At 37.1% G+C, this 16,992-nt stretch overlaps 1 protein-coding gene across 2 annotated transcripts in view; it reads left to right on the plus strand.

Moving 5' to 3' along the window:
* LOC131151374 (uncharacterized) overlaps positions 1 to 16,457 on the plus strand; it is a 37,551-nt gene extending 21,094 nt beyond the window's left edge. Inside the window, exons 3-7 of one of the 2 annotated variants that reach the window (XM_058102620.1) lie at positions 4,650 to 4,826; positions 4,933 to 5,016; positions 14,403 to 14,484; positions 14,614 to 15,055; positions 16,161 to 16,457. In XM_058102620.1, the coding sequence (XP_057958603.1) occupies positions 4,650 to 4,826; positions 4,933 to 5,016; positions 14,403 to 14,484; positions 14,614 to 15,047 (777 nt within the window). In that variant the 3' untranslated portion in view covers positions 15,048 to 15,055; positions 16,161 to 16,457. Of the gene's footprint in view, positions 1 to 4,649; positions 4,827 to 4,932; positions 5,017 to 14,402; positions 14,485 to 14,613; positions 15,175 to 16,160 lie in introns of those variants that run through there. The other variant, XM_058102619.1, reaches the window with a different exon arrangement.
* Positions 16,458 to 16,992: the final 535 nt, after the last annotated feature.

Genomic DNA, 16,992 nt, shown 5'->3' on the forward strand with positions numbered 1-16,992 from the left:
AATTATTGTATCCCAGTGACTTGTTCTTAGGGAATCAAGAAACTGACTCATAATACTTGTTGCAAAGGATGTATTTGGTTGAGTGATTGTGAGATAATTCAACTTTCCAACAAGTCTCCGGCACCATCCTGGGTTAGGCAACACAACACCCATATCTGACACTAACTTACCATTGGGATCCATGGGTGTATCAATAGGTTTGGATGGCAACAGACCCATCTCATCTAAAAGATCAAGAACATACTTCCTCTGTGACAAGATAGTTCCCGTGCAAGATCTCGATACTTCTATACCCAAGAAGTACTTCAATGGTCCCAAGTCCTTGGTTTGAAACTTACTCTATAGGAAAAGCTTTAGGTCTTGGATGCCTTGACCATGGTCACTAGTGATCAAAATGTCATCCACATACACAATAAGCAAAATTTTGTTAGATGGAGTATGACAATAAAATACAGAGTTGATTTATTACGCAACGTTGTAGGCCAAACTCAAGTACTACACTAAATCAGCCAAACCATGCTTTAGGAGATTGTTTTAATCCATATAATGATTTCTTAAGCCGACAAACTAAGCTTTACTCCTTTTGAGCAACAAACTTAGGTGGTTGCTCCATATAAACCTCATGAAGATCTCCATTTAGGAAAGCATTCTTCTCATCTAACTGATGTAGAGGCCAATAACAAGTACTGGATAAAGAGATGAACAAATGTACTGAGGCAATTTTAGTGATTGGAGAGAATGTGTCAGAACAATCCACACCATACACTTGAGTATATCCCTTAGCAATACGGCAAACCTTCAAACGACCTGTAGAACCATCAAGATTGACTTTCACATTGTACACTCGATGACAACCAACTACAAACTTATAAGGAGGAAGAGTTACCAAATCCCAAGTATCATTGTCATGTAGTGCATGGATCTCTTCTACCATTGTAGTCTTCCACCTAGAATGGGATGGGACTTCAGAATAGATTTTGGAAGAGCAACAAAAGATAGAGTACTAACAAACAGTAATACAAGGGTGATAAGAAATCATAACAAAAAAAATTAGAGATTGGATGTCGGGTACAAGCAAGGTCTTAAATTTCGATTTCGACTCAAATTTCGAAGCTCCAAAAGTATGGAAATTTCGACGAAAATTTCAATTTCGATGTCAATTTTGATTTTGATTTGAAAAAATAATGGAAATTAGTAGTAAAGCATGGAATTCTTTGTTAAACTTTAGAATGGTTAACAAACATAACAATATAAGTTTTAGGAATAATATATTACAAATTAAATATATCTATGTTTTGTATAAGGTGGAAAAGTTGTAAAATAGTATGTGTATCAAGCATATTTGTAAGATAATGTACATTAAACATATTCAGTTAATACAAATGAAATTCATAAATCATTTAAATATTATTTATTATACAAATAATGATAATTTAGACATGAATGGTTAAATAAAATGTTACTGTAAGTTTATTTTTTCATATAATTTCAAAGCGCATGTAATAATCTTTTGTTTGGATAAAATAAATTGAGATAGAAATTTCACTTCACTTCTAAATTTCTCATTTGAATTCTGATGAAATTTCATCATATAGTTAAAATTTTGAGATTTCGATAAATTTCGAATGATTCGTTGAGATTTTGACGGAAATTATGAAATACGGAAATTGACTGCTATTTCGATTTTGAGGGTGACGGAAATCAGAAATTTTGACGGAAATTTCAACAATTTCATGGAAATTTAAGACCATGGGTACAAGTGCATTTACCTTTCCAAACAGCTATAGGAGGATCAACATCATGGGAAATAAGATCATTTGACGAGGGTACTAGAGGCATAGTAGTAAGCTGAAGCAGCCTCTCTCACTTTGAGTCGCTGTGTGTATACCTGCAAATTGGGATGATCCGAGCGACGAGAAGGACTCAAACTAGATGAAGATGTAGTAGGATTAGGCACAGAGGATAGGTTGGGATCTGGATGACAAGGCAGAGGATGGGACTCATAAAGGTCAATCAGAACTCAAGGAATCAAAGTAGTATGGTGTAGACTTAAAAAAGGTGATGTTAGCAGAGACAAATAATCGATGTAAAGGAGGCCTATAACCCCAATATCCCTTTTGAGAGTAGGAATAGCCTATAAAAATACATTTAATAGCATGAGGATCCAACTTATCTGTTCCTGGAGTTAACTGATGGAAAAAGGACACACAGTCGAATATATGAGGAGGAAGGGAGAGTAAAGAAGGCTTAGGGAAGATAACTGAATATGGGATTTTACCACCAAGGATAGAGGATGGCATTTTACTGATGAGAGAGCAAGTTATAAGCACAACATCATTCCAAAAAACTTTAGGGACATTTATTAGATAGAATAGGGTATAAGTGACTTCAAGAATATGTTTTGCAACTCCATTTTGCTGTGGACCGTGGGCACAAGAGGACTGATGGATTAGTGAATTGGGTATTGAAGTACTCATTAGCATTATCACTATGAAGTATCTTGACTAGCATATCAAATTGAGTCTTGATTTGAGAACAAAGGCACAAAAATAGTAAACAACTCAAAATAATCTTTCATTAAAAATATAACCAAGTCATCCTGGAGTAGTTATCAACAAATGTAACAAAGTATCGAAAACCCAACTTCGTTGTGACACCACATATCAGAATGGACTCGCATGAAAGGACTAACCACCTATTAGTCAACCTAGGAAGCAAAGGTAACACGATGATGTTTTCCCAATTGAAAAGACTCACATTCAAGATTAGACACAGAACTCAATGTAGAAACTAGTTGTTCCAATTTTTCCAAGGATAGATGATCAAGATGACAATGGATTTGAAGTGGTGTAGCTGCGGATGTGCGGGCAATGGGAGGAGAAAGAAACTCAAAGAAGTAAAGCCCACGAGCCGCACGTCCTGTGCCAATTATCTTCCTCGTATTCTGATCTTGAAAGACCACAACAGAATCAGGAAAGAAAGTGACAGAACAATTTAGTGACTTTGTAAGCGTAAAAATTGTCATGAGATTGAAAGGAGATTTACGAATGTATAAAACTGAAGAAAGAAAGATGAAAGGAGTAGGATTGTTCCTATCCCCTTAACAACAATAGTGGACCCATCAGTAGGGTAATTTGAGGTAGATTTTTAGGATAGGGCAGAAAAGAAGGTTGCACCTGTTATATGGTCAGTGGTAGTAGAATCGATAACCCTAGGACTAGTGGGAGATATACCAAATGACATACAAACTGTAGGATTACACTTTAGAGTAAAGATGCATTGTGATGAAATGTTTGTTTGGATGTTTGATACTCTAGGAACCTTGAATACTCTTCCTCCAAGATAGTTATAGTATGTTATTCACCTGAACAACTGCCTGACGATGGAAACACAATTTTGGGATTTGAGGACGCCTTCCCAACCTACACATAACCTCGATACAGAAGCAAATCAGAAATACATAGCGAACAAAATGCTCTTGGGATCCAAAAGTGAACTTTTGGACCAATGGAAACAACCACAAGTGAACTTCTAGACCAACCAAACCAAACACAAATGAGTTTGCTGCTGATTCAATCACGAACGAGTCTTTAACAACTGGACATAGCACTGCCACAACCCTACAAAATCACTGTAAATGCTGCCACTGCTCCAAGAGACTTAGACAGCCCCAAGAAACCAACACAGTTCTAACAGTACTAAACAGCCTCTATACAGTAGTAAATCTGAAGTACATGGTGAACAACATCCTCTTGAAATTCATGGACACCATTTCAACACAACATTTGACAACCGGAGCAAACCACAAGCACACAATGAACAAGAAAGATAAAAAACAAATCAAGAACACAGCAATACTACTGTTTCAGGTTTGAATGAACTATATAAGCATTGACCAACAGCTTCAGGCATTAGCAAGCAATCATTCCCAGAATGTTGCACATGCGCAACTAAAAAAGATGGTATCTTCGGACCAATGAGATGATAAACAACTTGGTTTTATGGTGTGAGGAAAGATTCATGACATTTGTGAGGATATTGGAGCAAAATAGCTGCTCAAAAGTGTCTCACGGTCCAGTGCATGAGGTTGGCACTGCCAGATTTTGGCCAGTGCGTGGAGGCTCCTCCGGATGTGAAATTTTAAGGGCTGGCAGATCGACAGGTTTTTGTGGCTTGCTATGTTGTTAGTTTTGTGAAATACGAGGTATTTCTTGAGGTGTTGAAGAGGACAGCAGTGTCCAGTATCTTTCCAGCAGCTGCAGCTTTTTCCAGTAACCGCTGAACCTGCTCCTGGACTTGCGAGGTATTATGATGTTTTGGGTTTGATTTAGCTGTGCTCATGCAAATTGGCAGGTCGGACATTTGCTCTGATTCCATGTTGAATAAGTGGGTAAAAAATGGAGGCCTTACTCCAATGATGGGTCTCATTCTGTATTTGTAATATATGTCAAGTACAATGCCAATGACCATAATACTCTTACTACCACTTACTAACATAACTAACGCATAATAATAATGCTAAATGACTAAATAACCATTAAAATATTTATTTATTATTTATTATTTTTAATGAAAAATGTTCTCTGTTCTTTTGATCCTTGTTATTATATAATTTGACAGTGAGTACTGACAATGCATTGCTTTATCAGATTGGTCCCACGGTGTACCGCAGTAGAACTGTCTTTGAGGATGTAAGTCCAGAGTTGGTTAGAGATTTCTTTTGGGATGATGAGTTTCGACCTAAGTGGGATCCTATGCTTGCATACTTTAAAATTTTGGAGGAATGCCCTCATACAGGGACAATGATTGTCCACTGGATAAGAAAGGTTTGTTGAAATTGATCATGAAGTATAAGCTTTTGAATTTTTGACTTTTCTAAGATATTTACAAGTTCATATTTTGTACCTTATTTTTTTCCCTTCTTTTGTGCAGTTTCCTTTTTTCTGCAGTGATCGGGAATATATTATTGGTCGAAGAATATGGGAGGCTGGAAAGACATACTATTGTGTCACAAAGGTACTGTTTAAGCTATAGTTAGGCTTTCCTTTCATGTAGAGCAATATCAAATAATAAATATGAAATTGGACAACAGCAGGGAAGGAACTGAAGAAGTGAAGAAGTGAAGTGTAATGACAATGTTCATATGATTAAAATTGCCCTTGAACTTGAGGAAAAAAATTGTTTTTAAGTGGATTAAAGAAAAAAACCTTTTACGTTTTCTTGCTTCTTTTTTGGCTCATTCTTGTTGGACTTTGGGGGCATTTTCGCTTTTCTGATATCCAAAAGAATTGGAAGGCAGCTTTGCTGTTTGCTTCTATGGAAGATATCTTCTTGTAATTATTTCTCTTCTTAATGAAGTGTTTCATTACCCCCGAAAAAAAAAAAAAAAAAAAAACTATAAAATTTGTTATTGTAATTTAAGTACAACGTAACTAGCCCAATCTAAGCCTCCCTTTACTTAAACCCAGTTGAAAAATGAAACAAATTGAAAATATTCAGTCCAATTACTTGTTGGTTCTTGATCTGAAAATAATTTTTTGATAGAAAAAGAATTTTATTGACAGAAAGGAGAAGAATTTACATGGATAAGAGGATAAGATATGCTCCTAAAAGAAACAAAATGACAATTACAATAAGTTCTCCCTTGAATCCATCTGAAGATCAAACAATAACAATCCCTGAAAAAAGCTGAAAGAGTGAGCCTGGAAGCAAGGAAAAAAACTCTTATCTGATAGAAGACAATGGATTTTTTTGCCATTAAAAATCCTTGCTTTCCTTTTGATCACCAAAGTCCATAAAAGGGCAAATAAAAGACACTCCATTAGGCCTGCCCTTTCTTGCTCCTCCTGAAACCTCTACTAGAAAGAAAGTAGAGGAAGTGTCACAATCTCATCAATAACTGAAAACAGAAGGACCCAGAGCTGCTTGGCCACCTGACAATGAAGAAACAAGTGGTTAGTAGTTTCACTTGACTCAAAACACAGAAAACTGATATCCAAGCTGATAGCCTGATTTGATCTCAATTATAACAAATTATTGTTATTAAAGCCTATAAAGGGCCCTAGTCGACAAGAAACCCCTGATTTTGTAAGGAAGCCTTCCAGATGAAGTTATTCAAGGGGAAATGGGGATTTCATGACCTGGGAAAAAAAGATTTTGCATATAAAGAGCTGGAGAAATCCCCTATTGAAATCCTTGAGTCATCTCTTAATTGAAGAGTAAAAGAATCCAGCACTTGCAACAAAAATGGTCATATCATCGACCTCTCTTTCATTGAGATTTTTGAAGAAGTGAATATCCTAGGAGAGAGAGCCCCCCCTCCAAAGAATAAAATGCATTAATTGAAGAATTGTATAAGCTAGACAGTCTAAAAAGGTGAGTGACAAAGGACCCCAACGAAACCTTTCCCGTGCACAAATATCTTTCCAAAATCGAATGATATTCCTATTTCTAACTAGAGAAGAGTTGGATGGTTAGATAAGTGGACTATACCTTATAAATGAATTTCCAAGGGCTTGCATGAGAAGCGTTGTCACTACCTCTAGTATCAACAATCAACCTCCAAGGGGAACCTTCAAAGCCATTTCCCTACTAGAGAGATGTTTTCAAACACAACATTCTTGAGGACTTAGGTCTTCAAACCTCAACTAACAAGATGGTCCCTCTTACCCTCTCCAGCTTTTGACCACAAAAAATCCCTCATAAGACTCTGCCACCCTCGTTGGAATATTAAAGAAAGAAATAAATGAGAATGTTAGAAGGAGCAACATTGATGAGAGTAATACAACCTCCTAAGGACCAGTTCGCCCTCTTCTAATCCTCCAACCTTCTACCCACTCTCTCCACCAGTGGTCCAAAAGTGAGGATGAATTAGGGCCACCCTAAGAGGGAGGCTCAAATCAGCCAAGCCTCTCAACTCAGTCCTACCTAAATTAATGCCTGTCGCCCAACTCTCAGACATATTGATCTTGAGACCTGAAATATTCTCGAAGATCTTATGAACCTTTTAAAATTTGTTAGCAGTATCTTCAAGAAAGAGAAGTGTTTCATTGACTAATTGAAGGTGGGACACTATAACCTCCTTGCCTACCTTAAGGCCTAGATGACATAAATACCCTAAGCATGTCTAGTTAGCCTACTCAATGCATTTACAATTGAAGAGAGTCCGGGAGAGGGGGTCCTCATGGCTCAACCCTTTTGCAGCCTTAAACCACTCCCTAGATTGACATTCACAATGATTGACATAGTCACTAAGGCTAAGCCCCCTTTATTCCACTTCCTCCAAACCCCTCCGAGTCCTTTCTTAACTAGCTTCTCATGCAGGAAACTCCAATTCACCATGTGGTAGACTTTTTCAAAGTCCAACTCCAATTCACCATGCTGTAGGCTTTTCCGAAGTCCAATTTGAACAAAACTCCTCTCCCTCCCCACCTCCCCACACCCTCCACCTCTTCACTAGCAACAAGACATCTAGACTTTGTTTATCCTTAATAAAGGCAGATTATTCTCCCTAACACCTCCCGAAGCCTCTTAGATGAAACCATGGCTTTTGTATACTAGTAACCAAGCTCATTAGTCTGAAGTCCCTCACCTTCTTAGAGCGGCCCTTCTTGGGGACAAGAACAATGAAAGTGGAGTTCACATTCTCCCTAATGTCACAAAGTTCTTTCTAGCCAAATAGTGGGGTATTCCTCTATAGGGTTCTAATCTAAACCTTCTATCATTTGTTCATGCACCTCTCCTATGGAAATTTGTAATCACCTTCCCAACTTGTTTAGAGTTGGTTCTTCGTTCTCGAGTCGGCCACCCTATGGAACAGTTTGGAATTACAATCCCCCTCTTCCACCCTCTTCATCCTAGATTTCTGCCTCCAACTAGTACCTTCTTGAAAGAGGATCACATCCAAATCATTAATAAGTAGACCCCTTCTAGCCCTATCTTCTTCACCCGCCAAGCCACACCTCTTGCGCATTTGAGTAGCCAATCTCTTCTAGAATAATGTATTTTTTCTCTCTTTCAAATGACTGAAAAGTGAAAACATCTTTGTTCCACAATTTCAACTTGCTTTTCACTGACTTTAGCTTACTCATAAATCTAAAGCTCGCCCACCTTTTGTCATTGCTCTCCCTCCACCTAGTCTTAATGCACTCCTTATAAGAAGGATGTGTTAGCCACATGCATTTTCATATCTAAAAGGGTAAAGACCACAATGAATGGGACTGACATCCAAAAGAAGTGTGTAGTGATCCAAAATTGGTCTAACAAAAGCCACTTGAGTAACAATTGGGAAGATGTCTTCACAGTCATTGGTGAGCAAGAAACGATCAATATAGGAAGAAGCAATCCTGTCTCTTGAGGTTACTGGGGTTAAATGGCCATTTTCCTAAATTCCTTAAGCCTATAGTCTTGGATGATGGAATCAAAGGTCCTCATGCACTCCCCCCCCCCCCCTCTCTTTGGGGCTCTAGCAAGCCAAATGGTATTGAAATCCCCACTAACCACTTGATGTGGACTACAAAGGCTGAAAAGACTAGCTAGCTCATTAAAAAAAGACCACAAAGAAAGTTGGTTGCAAACATACGAAAACCACCACTCTCCAAAACCCTTCACTTCTAACAACACAAAAAGAGAGAAGTGACCTGCAACACAATCCCTAGGGGACGCCGGTAACCCAAACAATAATATGTTCCCCAAAGCTCCTGTGGAAGGAAAGAATGCCTAATCTTTAAGCCTGGATGAATACTTCTCACTGGAAAGCATTTGCAGCATCAATCTTAGATTCTTGGATAAACAAAATGTTAGGAAGAATTGGATTGATTAACTCTCTACTCTTCTCTCCTTGCTACTTCTTGACCCTCAGATATTCCAAGAAAAAATTGTCATTGTTAATGACTATCATTACCCAAATGCCTTCCTTATATTAATTGACGAGGCAACTTGACCTAGCTCTCTGCTCAACTTTGTGGATCTTTTCCTTTCCCTTGTCACTCCACCACCAGTCATAACCACTTCCCCCTCAATGTTCGCAAAACTAAGGCCCAACTCATCAAGTATAGTTTGGGCATCGCAATTTTCCCTCTTATCTCCAAGGTTCCCTCTCATCTCCAAGGAGGTCTAGAGTATGCATGTCCCCTATTTTGGTTAACCCAACCCCCTTTGGTGCAACAATGTATTAGGTGTAGAAATGGAATGCTTTAGAATGGAAAGAATACCTGCTGAATTAGTAATGGTTTTCAAAGAACTCCTAGTAGATTAATTTCCAGGGGTATGAGCTAGAGTGGCAGAGTATCTAGAATGGACTTAGGAATTGAGCTTGGCATAGTCGAAGGGGAAGGACTTTGAGAAAAATCTGATTTGTTCTGGCCAAGTTCCTCTAAAGTTAGAGCCTCATCTAAAGACTAAGCTCCCTTGGCAGCATTGTTTCCTTGAAGCCTTTGTGTTCATCTCATCGCCTTCCTCAATTGTTGCTTGGGAATCCGTTTTCCACTCATCACACAGCTTCTATTCAAGCTGAGGCTCGCCGATAACAAGTTTAACATAAGATTTTTCTTTTTCTTGAGGAATTGTGATCCCTTCTATTCTCCATAGGTGCTCGATCAGGAGTTCCTCATTTTCTAAGCCTAATGAGGAAAGAGAATCATTTGTGTCATCAAAATATGTAAAACCTCTGGCATTGCTGGTGTTTTAAAAGGCGTTATTAGGGCGCGCCTTTTTCTACCCAAAACGCACCGAGGTGCAATTATAAAGGCGAAAATCCCCAAAGGCGTGTGCCTTCTCATGTTGGGCGTATGCTTCAACCCAAAAGCGCGCCTTTACAACTTTACTAGAGATAAATACGCATTCTAGATTGTGTGTAGAATCTAAATATTAGGGTTCTCGCTTGTTCATTCGTTAAGATTCTTCAAATCATGAAGCCTCCATTAATGAAGGATCCTCCTGTATGACCTTCGACAACGTTTCAAATGATCAATTGACTCCAAATCTTCCTACTTTAGCAACATTATCTTCTTGGGTGATCTCTCTCCATGTCAAGGACCTGGCATATCCTCTACCCTTGAAGTACTTTAGACCTCCAAATCTACAGTGTCTTTTGTCATCTTCTTGACCTCTATTTCATTCCGTGAGTAGCGACGACTATTCGAGGAACTATCTTCCATTGCATGACCTCTTTCCCATTGCATTTAGAGATTGTTTGGTAGAAAGAGATCACGGGGTTTGACAAGCAAGTGAGGAGAGAGAGAGAGAGAGAGAGAGAGAGAGAGAGAGACTGGAGACATGTGGGACTGGGATTTGTTGTTGAGTTTATATATATGTATACATGTTAGGGACATGCGGCTCTTTTTAACCAAGAAAAGCACGCATATGCTAAGATCTGAACTTGAAGTTCTGACTTTAGCCCCATTTTAAGTTATTTAGGGTTTAAAACGATAAAATTTATATCAAGTTTAATATTTATAATTTATTTATGTATATTTTTAATAAAAAATTAAATTCCAAAAAGGCTTACGCCTTGCCTTATCAAGGGTAAAACGCCTCGCCTTCGCCTTTCAGAACGCTAGTTGCTGCCATCAAACCCAACCATCTGTTTTCCTTTATTCCCATGGTCAGGATTCCCAACTCCCATTTTGTTTTGATCTTGTCATAGTCTTTTGAGAGTCTTCGTAATGCATGGTTTGAGTGCTTTGATCCTTCAAGGGCTTCAACCTGCTTCCTTTTTTCCTCACAGCTGTGCGCCTTGTCCCCTGAAACAATATGAGGTCAGCAGATGCCAGCCATGAGCCTTTGATTTGTCTGTCAAGGGGGCCTCTTTATTGTATGTTGGCCCCCCTGAAAAAAAATCCTGGGGCCTTCCAAGAGCCACCAGGTTATTGGGCTCGACTGGATGGTTGAGTGCTCCCAAGGTTATTCTGATATTGAGCCTATGGGAATAGGGATTAAGCAGTTGGTTGAGGCCCACTCCACATAAATGCATAAAGGAATTCAAGTTTTACTTTTTACCTGATTTGGGAAGGAATTTCCCTTTTCTAATCCCACGAAAATTGCCTTCCTTCCAAGACCTATCTTGCTAGAGTTCCTCCAATTCTAGTGAATTGGAGCTTCCAGTCTCGGGAAGATTGACTGTTTAGGACCCAGAGAGTGCTATTGCTGCCACTTGTTTGCAAGGAAAACGTGACCAGAGCTGCAATCAAGGCAGCCTATGATCTGATTTGAACTCGTGGCATTTCGAGTATTGCAACTTCTTCCACCCCACCGCCTCTTTCCCATCTGGCACATAAATCATTTGTATTGTGCCCTTGTCTAGGATCTTCTCCAGCGAGATAAATCAATCAGAAGCATTTTGAAGCATGATGAAATGATTTGGAGAAAAGAGGAAGAGCCTTAATTCCCTCAATACCCATTGACTCTCCTCCTTTGAAAGGGATACGGGGAATATACCATGTTTAGCCCCCTTGGTAATGGTAAAGGATCTTTCCTTTTTCTCAAGAGAATAAAGCTCCCCATGAATCCTAAATAGAAAGCATTGACGAAAGTTTATGGACTGTAGTTTTGGTTTTATGAGAGGATGACAGAGTAACAAGTGATTTTGAGTTGTCTTTCTGGCAAATGAAACTGGTATAGAAAATGTAGTTTTTGCAGACTTGATTGCAAGGTAGAAGAAGATAGGGTATGAAATTCCGGTGGAGAATATCGGCAGAGAGGTTCATTGTGGGGGAAATGAAGTCTACACTCATGTGTTTGAAACCTACAATGAGGAAGGATTTGGTAGCACTCTAGGAGGTGCTGCTTTATTTTATTTTAATTTTCATTTGGGTTGCTTTGAACCTTTTTGTGTTTTCCCCTTTCTTCTTTGTGGATCTATTTTGAAGTCTAAAAGGGTTTTTAATAGGGCTGCAATCTATCCAAACTGAGCTTAGTTCGTTTAATAAATGAATCTAAAATCGAGTTTGTGTTGGGATCATTAACTAGATGAGTTAAGCTCAGCATTATTTATGTTCAGCTCATCTATTAATTAGCTTAAAAGGAGTCAAGTCTATTACTTTTAATTTTTTTTTCATTATATATTAATGAGCTTTAAAAATTAAACATAAAATTACTCATTTTTTGTAAACAAACAATTTAGTAATATTATGATTTGTGTTTTACCATCTTATTTTATGAAAAAAGTTTTAAAGATAAATAAAAAAATGTGATTAGTAATGACGAGAGAAAAGTACTTCTAAAAAATATATACGTAGAATAATATCATTTTTAAAATGAACTCTAAACCAATTATGTAAATTAATGATCCTTTTAATGAATGAGTGGACAAATCAGTTTTTGATCCTATATACAAAAATGTTTTCATGAACTTATTTCTTTAGTTTACTTACAAGACTATTAAACAAACCTGGTGTTTGAGGTTTTGAACAAGTCATCCTGCAAACTAGTTAAATGAGCTAGCTGGTAAGCTTGGCAAGCCAAGTACCATCTAGCTCAAGCTCAGCTAGTTTATTTTGAGCTTAAAATCTAAGGTTGAGCTTTTCTAATTTATCTTAATGAAAAAGCTTGAGCAAGCCATTATTGAGCCAATCATTGAGTAACTTGCGAACAACTTAGCTCATTTGCAGCACTAGTTTATGTTTTTTCTTTGATTAGCAGATTTTTGTCAAGAATCTACTCAAGTTTGTTAAGTCAGTTTTCACTTTTGGTCATCATTCTATCTCCATCTTATTGGTGTCAATAATCAATTTTAAGGATGAGTCTGAGAAAATTTTAGTCTATGTTGCTTTTGTTCGTGTTTTGATTTGTGTTATATTTAGTTTTCTTCCATTTCTAAAAGAGAGCTTAAAACTTGGTTGTGATGTTTCGAAAACATGTTTGTTGTTGGAAATTAAACTAAACGGGTTTGTTCATTGTCTTTGGTACAAGTAGTTGGAATGTCTTTTTGATAATTGAATTCATTTATCTATGTAAATAGGACACTTTAATTAATATTATTACGTGTATAAGGCTCTATGTAAAGCCTATAAATAGCTATGTACTTGAGTCATTTTCATCACATGGAATCTAAGTTTCAAAATATTCCATTCTTTCTCCACTCTCCACCTATCTGAATTCTTTATTTTTCAACAAAGTGCACGGCTAGACTTTAAAGGAGTACAGAAACCATGCAAACAAAAACGTTCTTGGAAGACCTTGTTTCTACCCTTATCTATTGTCGGTACTGCTGGTAACATTTTGAAAGTATCATAAACCACCTCTTTGCACTTTATTGCTTATCTCTCGCCCTCATTAATTGAAAAGAAGTAACTATGCCATAATTAAATTTTTTTGGAAGGTAAAATTTCCTACTAGAGTGATTAAAAAAAAATAGAGAGAGAGAGAATCTGCCAATGCAACTTAAATGGATCATTTGGAATGGAATTTCAAAACATTATTGTTCGGTTATGAGCCAACAATGTATATCAAGCTTTGACACTCCCTCGCTCGTGCAGGTGGGCTGCATGTGGAGAGACACACAGGGCACCCATTACAGGGAATGTAATAATTTTTTTTAAACATCACATAATAAATGTGGGCAATGAAACTAGAACCCAAGATCTCTTGGTAACAAGCTCTGATACCATGTTAGGTTACCACTTTACCTAAAAGTTTAAGCTGTTAGGTTGTGAGCCAACAATGTATATCAAGCTTTGACAATTTTGGTTTCAATATTTTTATTAACATATGATGCTTAATTTTAATTAAAAAAATTGTGGATTAAGTTATCCTTTTAAATCGTAATGTTGTTTATATAATCAACTTCATGTGTCTATTTGCTAGTTGATAGACGAAAGGAGATGCAAGTAGTAGAATTAGTGATATTTTTGAAACATGCTGTTTCCTGTTTCCACTTTAGCACAATTTCATTTTCATATATAGCCTAGATGGATGAGTTGTATATTACAAGTGAGTTCAAGTGAGGTTTGAGTGTGGGTCATTCCCATTTAATGGAAGATGTTGAGGAGGGAAACCATTTTGATACATCTTTGCAGCATAAGTTTTGCATAGGGTGCTCACGAACATTGGGTCATAGTATGGAGGGTTCAGTGGCAGAATGTCGAGACTTGGATATGCTTTCTGCTTCCTTGTCTATTAGCATCTACATGCCTTGTGGTTATGCTTTCTGTTTCCTTGTGGTTATGCTTTCTCTTTCCTTGTGGTGCTGCTGTTTCTATGTTTGACTTTATTTTTCTGTGTTATGTTTTAAACATCTTGTTACACAATTATTTGATGGATTATCTGTTTCTTTGTTATTATTTATCTTGTATCTACATTATACAGTTCCACAGTTGATTTAGGGGGAAGAAAAGGGTTGAACAAATTACATAAATTATGTTGTGCATGTGGAAAACTAGTATTAACAGCCAATGCTTTTGCAGGGGGTGCCGTATCCAGGTATGCACAAGAGGGCCAAGCCAAGGCGTGTGGAGCTCTATTTCTCAAGCTGGAGTATCAAGGCAGGTAAAGTACAGCAATGGGTGAAGTAGCCACATGATTTTTTTTGCTACAATTCATTTGACAACATTTTAGTGATGATTCCATTAATTCAAGATTTTTCCTTGACTGGTTGAATCTGATAAATGAATGCAGTGGAATCTCGCAAGGGGGATGGGCAGTTGTCGGCATGCGAGGTGAACCTCGTACATTATGAAGACATGGGTATTCCGAAGGATGTGGCCAAGTTGGGTGTGCGGCACGGGATGTGGGGAACTGTCAAGAAATTGCACTCTGGGTTGAGAGCATATGAGAATGCTAGGAAATTGGAAGCAACAGTGTCTAGATGTGCCCTGATGGCAAGTATTACCACGAAGATATCTTTTGATGGGAGTGCAGATTCATCAGAGCTAGTGTTTGGTGAGGAAGAAAAAGGTCAAGCTGTGGATATTAGGAAAGAGAAGGTGCAGGGAATTGATTGGAAATGGGTGGCTATAGGGGGAACCGTGGCATTGGTCTGTGGACTACATACAGGTGTGATTGGCAAAGCTTTGTTGCTGGGAGCAGGCCAAAGACTTGCGCGGAGATGAAGGCGAAGGTGAGAATTCTTCTTTCTTGTGAAAGACATTTGTACTATTTTTTTCAAGGAATAGCAAAAAGAGCCCATTTATGTAACCATTGTTATTTAAAATCTAAGTACATCTTAATTTTTCTTCATCACTGGATTTCTCTCTCTCTCTCTCTCTCTCTCTCTCTCTCTCTCTCTCTCTCTCTTCCTGCTAAATTAATATGGAACTCAGGAGCCATAGTTTGATTTCCTAGAGCAGACATTAATTTAATAATTTATCCTCTGTAAGTGTCACTGAAGGAATCCGACGCCACGAAGAACAACTATTTATATCTACCTGACAGATTTTGGATGTGCATGCATTGGAAGCTTCATCTGCATCCAAGCATACTGTGAGGGAAAAAATAGAAGAAAAAGGAGCAAGGAAAATCAATTTTCATCCTCATTCTTTTCTCTTTTTAAATCAGTATTCATTTGTATCTTTTTAAAATTATTATAATAAAAATGAAAACTTATTAAGTGTAGTAGAAGATTAAGAAAAGTTAATGCAAACAGTTGACTCAAAAAGTATTTGTTCCTTGATATATATCTAGACAAAAAGAAGAAACTTCAATTTTTTCCTATTTTGGAAGTTGCAAAAATGGGAAGCAGACAGAGGTATGAAAGAATGCATAATACCAGAGTAAACTATAATTCACAATAATATTGTATTTATATATAATTTTTAAAATATTCAAAAATATATCTAAAATCCCACAGCAAAATTCCTTGATCCTAGCTCAAAATTTGCCCTCCTAGCGGGGTAGCACAACTAACTCAACGGCGGTCTCGATTCGCCGGTTTTTCTGAGTTTTCTAAAAATTATTAAAGTTAGGGTGAGACACTTCTTAATAAGGGAAAATAAATTAAATAGAATTGCGTGGTAACGTGAATATTTAATGTAATAGTAGATATATAGTACATTTCATATACTAGAAAAACATTGATCATAACATAACTGAGTAAACATATAATTTCATAATTCTTATAAATCATACTATTCATGAATTGTTTGATATAACTAATAATACTGAAATTTATCCAGGATGTATAGTTAGTTGATGTTATATATTATTCCCCATGATGGGTTGTGCAGCTCGAAGGCTAGACCTGACAATGGCTGACCGATCACTGCCGAGTCAAAAATGTCTGTAAGTACGATGGTCCCATCACACCCTGGTCTGAACTGTCAAGTGGACGTCTACAACTCTACACTGAAAGCCACATCGACTATCTATCTCTCACCCCCTCTACTTGCAGGGGTAGTTAGCACAAGTTTAAACTGTAATAATTTGAACTATATAGTTACAGTACCATGCTCTGGAAACTAAATTGAACTATCATTCGAGTTTTGATAATATATAATACATGATAATATACCGTTTAACGTAAATAGATTGATAGCATTTTTTGTAATAACATAAATAAATGCGGCCTTGCGCCGATTACTTTCATATTTTCGATTTTGCGCCGAAATCATTCATAAATACGGCCTTACACCGAAATCATACATAATACACGACCTTATACCGACTATCAATCACAGTCTTGCGCCGAACATTTCATACATATTGATCTGAATAAATATATTATTTATCATGTATTCTAAAATGATAATGTACTGCATTATTATATAATTCTTGAAAATTACTGAAATATACTTTATCTGTAAAATTACCTTAACATTATACAATTTGCGTAAAATAATATTTATGCCACACAATGCTAAATAAAACCATATATTTTGCTCTAAAATTATATTTTCTGGTATTTTATACTAAAAACATACATTCTAGTATAACAACAGTATTTTTCCAAATATGCATTTACTCAAAAATACTCAGATACAATACATGCTTTCTGAACATAAATCTGCTAATAATTTAATAGTAATTTTTATGAAAAATTACTGCTTTAGTTTATTCCTT

The sequence above is a fragment of the Malania oleifera genome, chromosome 3 (genome assembly GCF_029873635.1).
Source record: "Malania oleifera isolate guangnan ecotype guangnan chromosome 3, ASM2987363v1, whole genome shotgun sequence".
Taxonomy (NCBI): Eukaryota; Viridiplantae; Streptophyta; class Magnoliopsida; order Santalales; family Ximeniaceae; genus Malania; species Malania oleifera.